General features: G+C 40.7%; 1 protein-coding gene across 1 annotated transcript in view; it reads right to left on the bottom strand.

Annotated features, from left to right (window-relative positions):
• Positions 1-12,571, bottom strand: part of POLA1 (DNA polymerase alpha 1, catalytic subunit) — a 1,022,539-nt gene that overhangs the window by 785,658 nt on the left and 224,310 nt on the right. Inside the window, exons 15-16 of the mRNA XM_082247055.1 lie at positions 11,945-12,099; positions 11,389-11,473 (exon numbers count right to left, since the gene is read on the bottom strand). Of these exons, the coding sequence (XP_082103181.1) occupies positions 11,389-11,473; positions 11,945-12,099 (240 nt within the window). The remainder of the gene's footprint in view (positions 1-11,388; positions 11,474-11,944; positions 12,100-12,571) is intronic.

Below are 12,571 nucleotides of genomic sequence, written 5' to 3'. Positions count from 1 at the left end.
GGAAACAGCCAATTTGACTCCCCTTCATTTTTTAGCGGTTTTTCACGGAAGATCCTTACAGATCTATTGTGGACCAAAGCAATTTATTTATTCATCGCCGCAAATACAAATTCGCCCCTTGCCAGACCATTCTGCTGGAAACTTATAATGGTTTCCGAGATCAAAACTTTTTTGGGCTTTTCCCTCAACATGGGCATTACTAAAAAGAGTATTGCGGTTATATTGGTCCACTTAATTCACCATATGCGCGTGTTCTCTGCTTGCATGCCCAGGGCGAGATATGAGCAAATTCTGCGATTCATGCACTTCAGTGACAATGAACTCTGTCATCCTCGAGGAGACCCTGGATATGACCGGCTCCTCAAAATTAGGCCCCTCATAAACCACTTCAATCAGCGCTTTGCAGCCTTGTTTACCCCTCAACAGGCTGTCTGCGTTGAGGAGTCCCTGATTAAGTTTTCTGGCCACCTTGCTATCAAGCAGTTTCTCCCCAGCAAGCGTGCCAGATACGGGGTCAAGCAGAATAAGCTGGGTGACAGGGCCACAGGCTATACAGTTAGTTTTCGTGTTTGCAAGGGTAAAGATAGCACTGTGGAGTCCCCCAACTGCCCAGACTACATAGGGAGCAGCGGCAAGATAGTTTGGGGCTTGGTGTCACCATTATTCGGAAAGGGGTACCATTTGTACGTGGACAATTTTTATTCAAGCATGCCACGTTTTAGTCACCTGCTCGAATTTCAAATGTGCGCATGTGGCACCATGCGACCTAATCACTGGGGCTTCCCCCAACGGCTTGTAGATTCCCAACTTAGTCGGGGGGGAGAGATCCTGCTTGAAAACTGACAAATTGCTTGCAGTGAAGTGAAGTGGAGGGATACACGGAATGTTTTCATTCTGTCCTCCCTTCACGCAGACACGACGGGCCAAATTCATACGGCAACTGGTGTTTTGGAGAACGACCAGCTTTTGTCACTTTACTTAGTTGCCTGGAAGGCCAGACGCTGGTACAAAAAAGGGTCTGTTTATTCCAATTGGCTTTACTGAACGCTTTTGTGCTCTACAAAGCGTCAGGACGAACTGGATCCTTCCTCCAATTCCAGGAAGAGATCATCAGTGCCTACCTGTATCCAGGAGGTGATCTTGCCCAACTTCCCCCTACCAGGTGGAGTGAGCCGGCTACATGAGAGGCATTTTCTCCATGTCCTCCCGAGTACCCCTGCCAAAAGAACACCCCAAAGAAGAGGTCGTGTCTGTAGTAAGCGCGGATTTAGGCGTGACACCCGCACTTATTGCATCTTCTGTCCTGACCAACCTGTTCTCTGCATCGGGGGAATGTTTCCAACGCTACCACACACTAGTGGATTATAAACCTAGGGTACAGCATGGCACAGTCTAGGGCACACTTACACAGGGTCTCGAAAGATGTTCGATGACTATCGTCATTTTGAGAGACCCCAAGCTGGAACGTTAAAGCGGAGTTCCACCCTGGATTTTTTTTTTTTTTTTTTTTTTTTTAAATACCCCAGGGCTAGTGCATTCCACAATGGATAGCCTCTGATCTGTCCCAGGTTGCACTTACCTGTTAGGACAAATACTTACCTTGAAAACGTCTTGTCCAGCGCTGCCATCTCAGATGTGGGCAGCTTGAAGCCAGCGAGATCCTCTTCGGCGTCCTCTTCCGCCTTCTTCGGTCCCTCGATGCCCTGCGCCGGCCCCGCCGTCACTTCCGGTGCGAGCGCGTCATCCCTCCACAGCTTCTGGGCATGCCCAGAAGCTGTTTAGAAGGGGATGACGCGCGCGCCCCGGAACTGACGTCGGGGCCGGTGCAGGCGCAATGATTCCTGGGAGCTATGACGTTCAGCTCCCAGGAATCATTGCAGAGCCAGGAAGTGACGACGGGCCGCGGCCGAGGAAGGAGGAAGAAGGAAGTAAGGTAAGTATTTTTTCTTCGCTACGAGGTAAGTAAAAAAAAAATGCGATTATCCATTTCTTTTTCAGGTGACCCGGAGCGAGAAGATGGAGGCAAGTATAAAATTTGGGTGGAACTCCACTTTAAGTTGAGTTGAAGAAAAACAAAAAAAAAAAAAGTAAAAAAAAAGTGTAAAAGAAAATTACAAAAAAGAACAAAAAACATAACAAAAAAGCCAAAAATAGTTGTCGTTTGAGTTATTTTTCTGTTCCTTCTCTGCTCTTTCTACTTTTACTGTTTTTCATTGGTTACGAATTTTTACTTTTCAGGTACCAATGTAATTTTTTATGTTTACTGTTCTATTAACCAGTTTGCCTTGCAGGTACACCCATTAGCTGCCACACTAATTTATATATATTCTGACACAAACAGTGTTTGCGCTCAGCATTTATGGAAATCTATGATGGCAGCGCTGTAGGAGGTAATTTCACCACCACAGTTTAAAAAAAAAAAATAGGTATACATGGCGTTGGTCATGTATACCCATCATTAGAAAGTGGGTTGGGTGTTTTGAGCGGCTAATGATGGGTATACTAGACATTTTCTGGTGGAGATTTCTTCATCTACATCGATCGATGTGGATGAAGGAATCTGTTAGGTTCTCTTTTTTTCGTTCAGCCCACAGGCTGCATGAAAAAAAAACAAAAAAAAAAACCTACAATATATGCCAAACAAGGACCAGCAATGTACTGGTATGTTGCTGGACTTTTAGTGGTTATACCAGGATGATGCTGCAGATTTAGGCATCATCTTGGTATCGTTTTTTTACAGCCAGCAGTCGACTTACATGTAAAAGTGATCCTAGCGGATAATTAGCCGCTAGACTGTTTTTACAAGCAGTGGGAGGGGACAGGGGACTCTCCAAGCTATCTGCTGAGAGGCATGGTGAGTCCATGGATTATTTTCTATTTTGCCACAAGTTTCGGGGAAATTTTTTTTTTTTTTTTACACAAAATTGTCACTAAGTGATATATTGCTCACACATGCCATGAATATATCTAAAATGACACACGAAAAAACATTCTGCTGCTTCTCCCGAGTATGGGGATACCCCCAATGCGTGAGACTTTTTGGCAGTCTAGCCGCGTACAGGACCCTGAAAACCAACCGCCACCTTCAGGCTTTCTAAGGGCGTAAATTGTTGATTTCACTCCTCACTGCCGATCACAGTTTTGAAGGCCATGAAATGCCAAGATAGCACAAACCCCCCCCCCCCCCTCCCAAATTACCCCTTTTCATAAAGTAGACACCCCAGGGTATTTGCTAACATGTATGGTGAGTATTTTGCAGCTCTCATTTATTTTGGAAAATGAAGAAAAAAAAAGGAAAATGCATTTTTTTTCCTCTTTTTCAAATTTCAAAACTTTGTGACAAAAAGTGAGATCTCCAAAACACCCAACATGCCTCTCAGCAAATAGCTTAGGGTAGCTACTTTCCAAAAAGGTGTCATTTGGGGGGGCTGTATTGGCATTTCATGGCCTCCGAAACCCGTGATAGGTAGTGAGGAGTGAAATCAACAAGTTACGCCCTTGAAAAGCCTGAAGGCGGTGATTGGATTTTGATGTCCTGTACGCGGCTAGACTTCCAAAAGTCTCACACATGGGGTATCCCCATACTCAGGAGAAGCAGCAGAATGTATTTTGGTGAGTCATTTCACATATACCCATGGCATGTGTGAGCAATATATCATTTAGTAACAACTTTGTGTTAAAAAAAAAATTCCCAAAACTTGTGGCAAAATATAAACTATTCCATGTACTCACCATGCCTCTCAGCAAATAGCTTGAGGTGTTTACTTTGCAAAATTGGGTCATTTGGGGGGGGGTTGTGCTATCTTGACATTTAAGGGCCTCCGAAACCGTGATAGGTAGTGAGAAAGTACAATAAGAAATTTACGCCCTTTGAAATTCTGAAGGTGGTGATTGGTTTTACGGGGTCCCGTACACAGCTAGGCTGCTAAAAAGTCTCACACATGTGGTATTCCTGTACTCAGTAGAAGCAGCAGAATATATTTTGTGGTGTAATTACACATATACCCATGGCATGCGTGAGCAATATATCATTTCAATGACAACTTTTTGTAAAAAAAAAATATATATATTTTTTTTTTTAAGTAAAATTTTTCAATGCCATTTTAGCACTTCAAGAATTGAGACAGGCAGTCAGAAAGTAAAAGCTGCGTAAATTCCAGTATTTACACCATAGTTTATAGATGCTATAACACTTGCGTAAACCAATAAAAATACGCTTGAGATTTTTTTTTTTTTTACACTCCTGAAGACGTCATTCTGACGAAACGCGTAGAGCGTCATTGCGTCACATCCGACCAGCTGACACGCACATCCGGTCCGTGGAGCGCACAGCGTCCCGGAAGTGCGTGGACTTTGTTGTAATACCTGCCGATTTTAACCTGCTTGCTTGCTAGTGGAGGACTGGGGCAGTGAGTGGATAGTACTCGTACACACAGGACCCGGTGGGACCGGAGGGAGACCCAGGATACTATTTACTGAATGCCTGGTACCCCTGTAGGGGTGACTCAATCCGGTGAGTGCGGTCCAAGGGGTGCGGGGAGCACAGATTGAGCACCTGAGTTCTAGCACCTTTTACTGCAATAAGTTCTGAGCACCTGCACTGAAGTCACCTTATCTTTGAAGATTGTTGCCGTTTTTATTAATGGACTATATTATTGAATTAGCCAAGGATTATTTTATTGTTGTGAGGTTCTGGGATTACCGCTATATTTAGAGTATAATGGTTTGTAATTTGTGAACATACCCTGGTTGAGGACCATCTCTAGTGGATTTTTAACACACCTTTATATGGATTTTTTACCACTCTGATTTTTTATATTTTTTTATTCTGCATATGCTATTAAGTTTTTTATTGGAGCACTATTGGATTATCACTATAATAATTTTTTCACAATTTTTATACTGGACCAACCTTTGATATCACTTTGTATAGTCTTTTTTTTATATATATGTTGATTGGTTGATTTCCAATCACTATCAGGCACACCTTACCAGGTATTGGCACTTTGATACCTTTAGTCACGTGTGGATACACCATTCCCAGATGGGACACTCATTACACATTGCACTTTATTTATTTATATATTGTTCACATATATTGCACTTTATTGTTCACATTCTTAGATACTGAGTGGTATATATATATATATATATATATATATATATATATATATATATATATATATATATATATATATATAGGCAGCGCCATACCCCTTTTCCCTACCGAATTTTCAAAAGGTATTGTGCCTAGATCCACCATCGGTATAAATACCTACTCACCAGAGGTAAATAAAATCTCACATATCACGGTGAGGGGATCCTCAGACCAGACACAAATTCTCCACCGGGACCATAGCAAAGAGCTACATTAAAAGGTAGATAGAGCTTAACTAGGGAACCTGCATCTCCACACGAACCCCCACGATGACTCACATCAAAAAGAACAAGAGGAGAGGCTTCCATAGTGTATTAACGCAAGTTTATTTAAAATAAAATATAGTTAAAAAAAAAAAAACTTACAGTGTACAAATAGCATAGGAGCTTCACAAAACAAGCAGGGATGCCAACTGTGCTCCACCTGCGTTTCAAACTACGGAAATGACTCGTCACGTTACCCCGTAACCCTATGCGTTTCGTCAGAGGTGTCTGATGTCATAAGGGGTCATGTGATTGGACACGTCAGTTCCACTCTTTTTATACAAGCCGCCGCACGGAAGGATATCCAATCCACATCCATCCTTACTGGAAACAGAAAGGGGATACAAGCCCCTGCATACTGTATCCCTACAACATAAAAACCTATACCCATATTAAGCAATCATAAATAATTAGTGGCGAACCACCAAAAAATGTATATATATCCTCAAGAAAGGTTATGTATATACCATATAATCATGTACACGATATCTAATCATGATCCCTAAGGGACAACTCATGCGGATTAGACGCAACTGCGAAAATACGGATGACTACATCTCACAATCCAAAATACTGATTGAAAGATTTAAGGAGAAGGGATCTAAAGAAAAATATTATCCATCCAAACTGATGTTCTGAGTATGGATAGAAAATAATTATTAAAAGATAAAGATGGAATAAGTAACCTAGCCTTTCTAACGAATTTTAAACTATCACAAATGCTAGAGGCCTGGCCAAAAAGATGGGAGAGCTGGAGCTGCTGATGTATGAGGAGGACTTAGATTTTGTGGGGATTACAGTGACTTGGTTTGACCACTCTGATGATTGGCTGGCGACCACTCAGGGGTATTCCCACTATCGCAGAGATAGAGAAGGTAAAAAAGGGGGAGGGGTATGTCTGTATATTAAGAATAATGTACAGGTAAATATGAGGGATGATAATAATGGAGCTATGGATGAGGTAGAATCTCTATGGGTAGAACTTCAAAGTGAAGACACTATGGGGAAAGTAATATTGGGCGTATGCTATAGGCCCCCCAACCAAAGGGAGGAGGGGGAGGCGGACCTCCTTTCACAGATTGGATTAGCAGCAAGGATGGGAAATGTCATTATAATGGGAGACTAATTATCCAGATATAGACTGGGCAGAAGGAACCGCGCATTCAGCCAAGGCTCGGCAGTTCCTAAATGTTTTGCAGGACAATTTTATGGGTCACATGGTGAACGCACCGACAAGAAATGATGCGGTACTAGACCTACTGATTACCAACAATACAGACCTGATCACGTACAGTGGGTACGGAAAGTATTCAGACCCCCTTAAATTTTTCACTCTTTGTTATATTGCAGCCATTTGCTAAAATCATTTAAGTTCATTCTTCTTCCTCATGAATGTACACATAGCACCCCATACTGACAGAAAAACACAGAATTGTTGACATTGTTGCAGATTTATTAAAAAAGAAAAACTGAAATATCACATGGTCCTAAGTATTCAGACCCTTTGCTGTGACACTCATATTTAACTCAGGTGCTTTCCATTTCTTCTGATCATCCTTGAGATGGTTCTACACCTTCATTTGAGTCCAGCTGTGTTTGATTATACTGATTGGACTTGATTAGGAAAGCCACACACCTGTCTATATAAGACCTTCCAGATCACAATGCATGTCAGAGCACATGAGAATCATGAGGTCAAAGGAACTGCCTGAAGAGCTCAGACACAGAATTGTGGAAAGGCACAGATCTGGCCAAGGTTACAAAAATATTTCTGCTGCACTTAAGGTTCCTAAGAGCACAGTGGCCTCCATAATCCTCAAATGGAACACGTTTGGGACAACCAGAAGCCTTCCTAGAGCTGGCCGTCCGGCCAAACTGAGCTATCGGGGGAGAAGAGCCTTGGTGAGAGAGGTAAAGAAGAACCCAAAGATCACTGTGGCTGAGCTCCAGAGATGCAGTCAGGAGATGGGAGAAAGTTGTAGAAAGTCAACCATCACTGCAGCCCTCCACCAGTCGGGGCTTTATGGCAGAGTGGCCCGACGGAAGCCTCTCCTCAGTGTAAGACACATGAAAGCCCGCATGGAGTTTGCTAAAAAAAACACCTGAAGGACTCCAAGATGGTGAGAAATAAGATTCTCTGGTCTGATGAGACCAAAATAGAACTTTTTGGCCTTAATTCTAAGCGGTATGTGTGGAGAAAACCAGGTACTGCTCATCACCTGTCCAATACAGTCCCAACAGTGAAGCATGGTGGTGGCAGCATCATGCTGTGGGGGTGTTTTTCAGCTGCAGGGACAGGACGACTGGTTGCAATCGAGGGAAAGATGAATGCGGCCAAGTACAGGGATATCCTGGACAAAAACCTTCTCCAGAGTGCTCTGGACCTCAGACTGGGCCGAAGGTTTACCTTCCAACAAGATAATGACCCTAAGCACACAGCTAAAATAACGAAGGAGTGGCTTCACAACAACTCCGTGACTGTTCTTGAATGGCCCAGCCAGAGCCCTGACTTAAACCCAATTGAGCATCTCTGGAGAGACCTAAAAATGGCTGTCCACCAACGTTTACCATCCAACCTGACAGAACTGGAGAGGATCTGCAAGGAGGAATGGCAGAGGATCCCCAAATCCAGGTGTGAAAGACTTGTTGCATCTTTCCCAAAAAGACTCCTGGCTGTATTAGATCAAAAGGGGGCTTCTACTAAATACTGAGCAAAGGGTCTGAATACTTAGGACCATGTGATATTTCAGTTTTTATTTTTTAATAAATCTGCAACAATGTCAACAATTCTGTGTTTTTCTGTCAGTATGGGGTGCTATGTGTAGGAAGAAGAGGAAGAAGAATGAACTTAAATGATTTTAGCAAATGGCTGCAATATAACAAAGAGTGAAAAATTTAAGGGGGTCTGAATACTTTCCGTACCCACTGTATATAGAAATACAGGGCAACTTAGTAAAAAAGTGACCATAGGTCAATTAGTTTCAGTATTAATCATAGTAATAGAAAACACAATTGCCCTTCCAATGCTCCTTGCTGCAGAGGCCAGTTACAGGTGTGGACAGTAACCAGTTGTTTTTGTTATAGATTATATTGACCAGGCAACGCACTGACATCTTTGCTGCCATTGTGCTATAGGCTGGGTGTTCAGTGTGCCCCTGTGCCTTTAAGAAGGGGTGGGCTCCCTTCAGGTATATCTGTCCTACACCTGTCCATTAAATGCATGTGCTTCCATTGTTGGAGACTCACAGAATTTAGAGTTAGGACCACAGATAATGAGGTGCCTTGACGGGGCTCTGTGGCTTACGCATGTATTTGCAAATGTGTGCAACTAAACCCCTGTTTTTAACACGTACTGTTGGACAGGTCAATTAGGTTGGTCGCAGATTGGTCGGTAAGGAGAGCTTGGAAATCTTTTTGTCTTGTTATATGTATTGCCCTTCCAATGCTCCTTGCTGCAGAGACCAGTTACAGGTGTGGACAGTAACCAGTTGTTTTTCTTTCATTGTAATATATGCAAGGTATGTAGGACAACAGTAGTCAAAGAAAATTGAGAAATTCACATCATCAGTAACGGGAAGAGTATAAAAATCAAAAAAATGTATTTCTTGTGACTCCATGTATGTAACCTATGTGGTCATGTGCCCATGTGGGTTGCCATACGTTGGGCGCACTACACGAAAATTAGCTACGAGAATAAATGAACATTGAAATATTAGGAAGGGGTTCCCAAAGTACAGCCTTTCCAATCATTTTAGAACCCACCACAATAGGGATCCTGGTTTAGCAATTTATGGGATTGACAAAATTGAACCCCATTGAAGGGGCGGAAATATGAAACAAAATCTCAAGGAATGAGATAGAATGAATATTTGAATTATGTACCTTGTGTCCAACTGGAATGAATATGGATATTGACTTAAATTGTTTTATTTCCAATTATTGAATGTTTTAAAGGTGTTCATAGTTTTTATTGGAAATTCATAATTAGGTTGAGGTACCCCTTCTATTGCCACTAGATGGCGTATTTCAAAAAGGGATATTCTGTTCAATATCTAGTGTGCCCACTAGAGGGAGATGACATCTCTCTCTCTCTGTGATATGAACATTAAATGCCAATAGGTGGGGTTCTCCAGATAGCCCTAGATTTTTTATGTGACTTTTTTTTTATTTTTATGTCATGTCAATTGGAGGGAGTTATTCGCTCTCTTTTTGATATGGATATTTATACAAATTTAATACACTTATACAGTGATTTTTAACAAGGGTTTTTTAGAAGAGGGGGGTGCCACATCATGATTAGATATTGTGTACATGATTATATGGTATATACATAACCTTTCTTGGATATATATATATATATATATATATATATATATATATATATATATATATATATATACACACATTTTTTTGGTGGTTCGCCACTAATTATTTATAATTGCCTAATTTGGGCATAAGTTTTTATGTTCTAGGTAGGGATACAGTATGCAGGGGCTTAGATCCCCTATTAATTTCCAGTAAGGATGGATGTGGATTGGATATCCATCCATGCGTTGGCTTGTAGAGAGTGGAACTGACGTGTCTGATCACATGAACCCTGATGACATCAGATGCCTCTGACGAAACGCGTAGGTTGCAGGGGTAACGTGACACTTAATTTCCGCCGTTTAAAATACAGGTGGAGTGCAATCGGTGTCCCTGCTCGTTTTAAGAAGTGCATATGTTATTTGTACCCTAAGTTTTTAAACTATATTATATTTTAAATAAACGTACGTTAATACACTATGGAAGCCTCTCCTCTCTTGTCCCCTTTAATGCAAGTCATCGTGGGGGTTCGTGTGGAGATACAGGTTCCCTAGTTACTATCTACCTTTAATGTAGCTCTTTGCTATGGTCCTGGTGGAGAATTTGTGTCCGGCCTGAGGATCCCCTCACCGTGATATGTGAGATTTTACTTTCCTCTGTTGAGTAGGTATTTCTACCAGTGGTGGATCTAGGCACAATACCTTTGACACACCACGTGGAGGACATTTCTGAAGAGCGATTCACAAAATTGTGATTTACATTTGGTGTTATGAACATTATTTACCATTTATTTGATTCATATATTGTGATTCACATTGGTGCTATGGACAGTTATTTATTATTTATTCATTATTTAATCCTATCCAATTTCTTAGCACATATGCACTTTGTCACTGTAAGCAACTATTTACTGGGTTTAATTATTTATTTATTGGCACTTCTCACTTTACATAAGCACGGTTTGTCAGATTAATCGTTCAGTCTAAGGACTGATCGGTTTCTTTAAAATTTACATCTATCAGTCCTTTTTAGTCTCACAAAAAGCAGCTATATTTGGGTTTTTTGTTTAATCATATGATGCGCAGGTAGTGGATACATATAGTTTATGGTCCATTTTCATCTACTTCTCTGGACTTCTCCAGTTCCCCCAATATCCTTTTTGAGAACTGGTGCCCAAAACTGAAAAACTTTTTGATAATATTCAAATTTTATGAGATGCACCTGTATTTAAACAGAACAGAACTGAACTACAGACTTCAGCCTCAGCCTACTATTGCGGCTTGCCCAAGGGAAGGCAAAATTTACACCTAGATATGTTTCCGTGTGCAGCGAAACATGTGTGGATCAGAATTCCTCACATACAGCCAATTCCACTCGAGTTCACACACTATTATCCATTACCAGATAAACGCCACAAGTACTTTGTTATTTTTTTTGTTAAAAAGGACACCAAAAACCGAAATTGATGCAACACTGCTTGGGCAGGCCAAAGCCCTAAAAGTTCCATTTCTATGCTTCTACATTTTCATTGATTTCATAAACTGGCAAGGATCGGAGTTTTTAGGACTTAACACACAAGTCAATGCAAAAATGAGAGAGAAAGTAAAAAACTACAAACTAAAAAGCAATGAAACCTAGATTTAAAAAAATAAAGCAACCTACCACAAAAATGAGTCTGGAATGGAAGTTGAGGTGGTGCTTTATCGAGGGGGAATTTGTGATGAATCAGAGCAGCCAAAGCAACTATCTGCAAGAAAAGATTTCAAATAAACTGGTCATAATTAAAGAAAAATTATGTCACAGCAGTGCTTTCATACCACTAGGCAGTCATTTTTGTACAGTACAGTCAGAGCTTTTATAAATTTAGAACTTATATAATGGTTACTGTTAGATAAAAACAATTTCATCACATACGTTCTATATTGTACTGAATATCTGGTATACATGATGGCAGCAGTGTCCTTTCAACATGAGATGTGAGCAGTTTTTTTTTTTTTTTTAACCAAAATTTAATGTGCGCGCTCACAGACAATCTTCCTATCATTAGATATACACTGTATATGGTTTATAAAACCAATAGAGCCTAAAATATACACTGCGTGTACCTTTATTGCAAGATACTGAAGTGACAAATTTGGAACTGGTTAATTTATTAAAACATTCAAACTGAATATCTCAGAGCCGAATGCAGGATCAGAAAGGTTCGTAAATAACATACCTCATTTTGATGAGTCTTTGGATTCTGTACAGTCTTCATACTGAGAGACATGACAACAACTGGAGGTGGAGACTGATGCTTCACAACATTCACCTGGTCAGGCTTTGAGGACATCACCTCAACCTTACACCAGCTAATAGGTTGGTTGTTCAGCTCTAAAAAACAAAACTCACATTACATTGACACAGAAGGAGTTTTTTTTTTTTTTTTTTATTGCCGCTTTACCACAAACTGCTCTCTGACTCAATGCCCTAAGTTTGCTATCTGCTGCAAAAGGCATAATAAAGACCATGTAACTAGATCTCTGAACCCCAATCAGCTGCAAGATGTTTACATTTTTATTATTGGAAGGGGGGGGATAAATAAACACCACAATTGTCTTTAAAATGACTAGTACAATAGTCAGCATAACAAACATATAGCAACAGTCCTTCAAAAGTAAATAATAAAACAGTTCAGCCTGTATTATGTGCTAAAAATAGAACCTTACTTTATGTAATAAAAATCTAATTCTAAACTAAGGATACTTTAAAGTTATGATGACCAAGTATGCCAAGATGTGGCATAACAGACACCCTGCTATACCTCATTATAAGTAGCACTGTATAAAATTAAATAAAATCAGCT

The sequence above is a fragment of the Pelophylax lessonae genome (genome assembly GCF_965119305.1).
Source record: "Pelophylax lessonae genome assembly, chromosome: 2".
NCBI lineage: Eukaryota > Metazoa > Chordata > Amphibia > Anura > Ranidae > Pelophylax > Pelophylax lessonae.
Note: the sequence above shows the minus strand (reverse complement) of the source record. Positions and strands in the feature narration are given on the sequence as shown.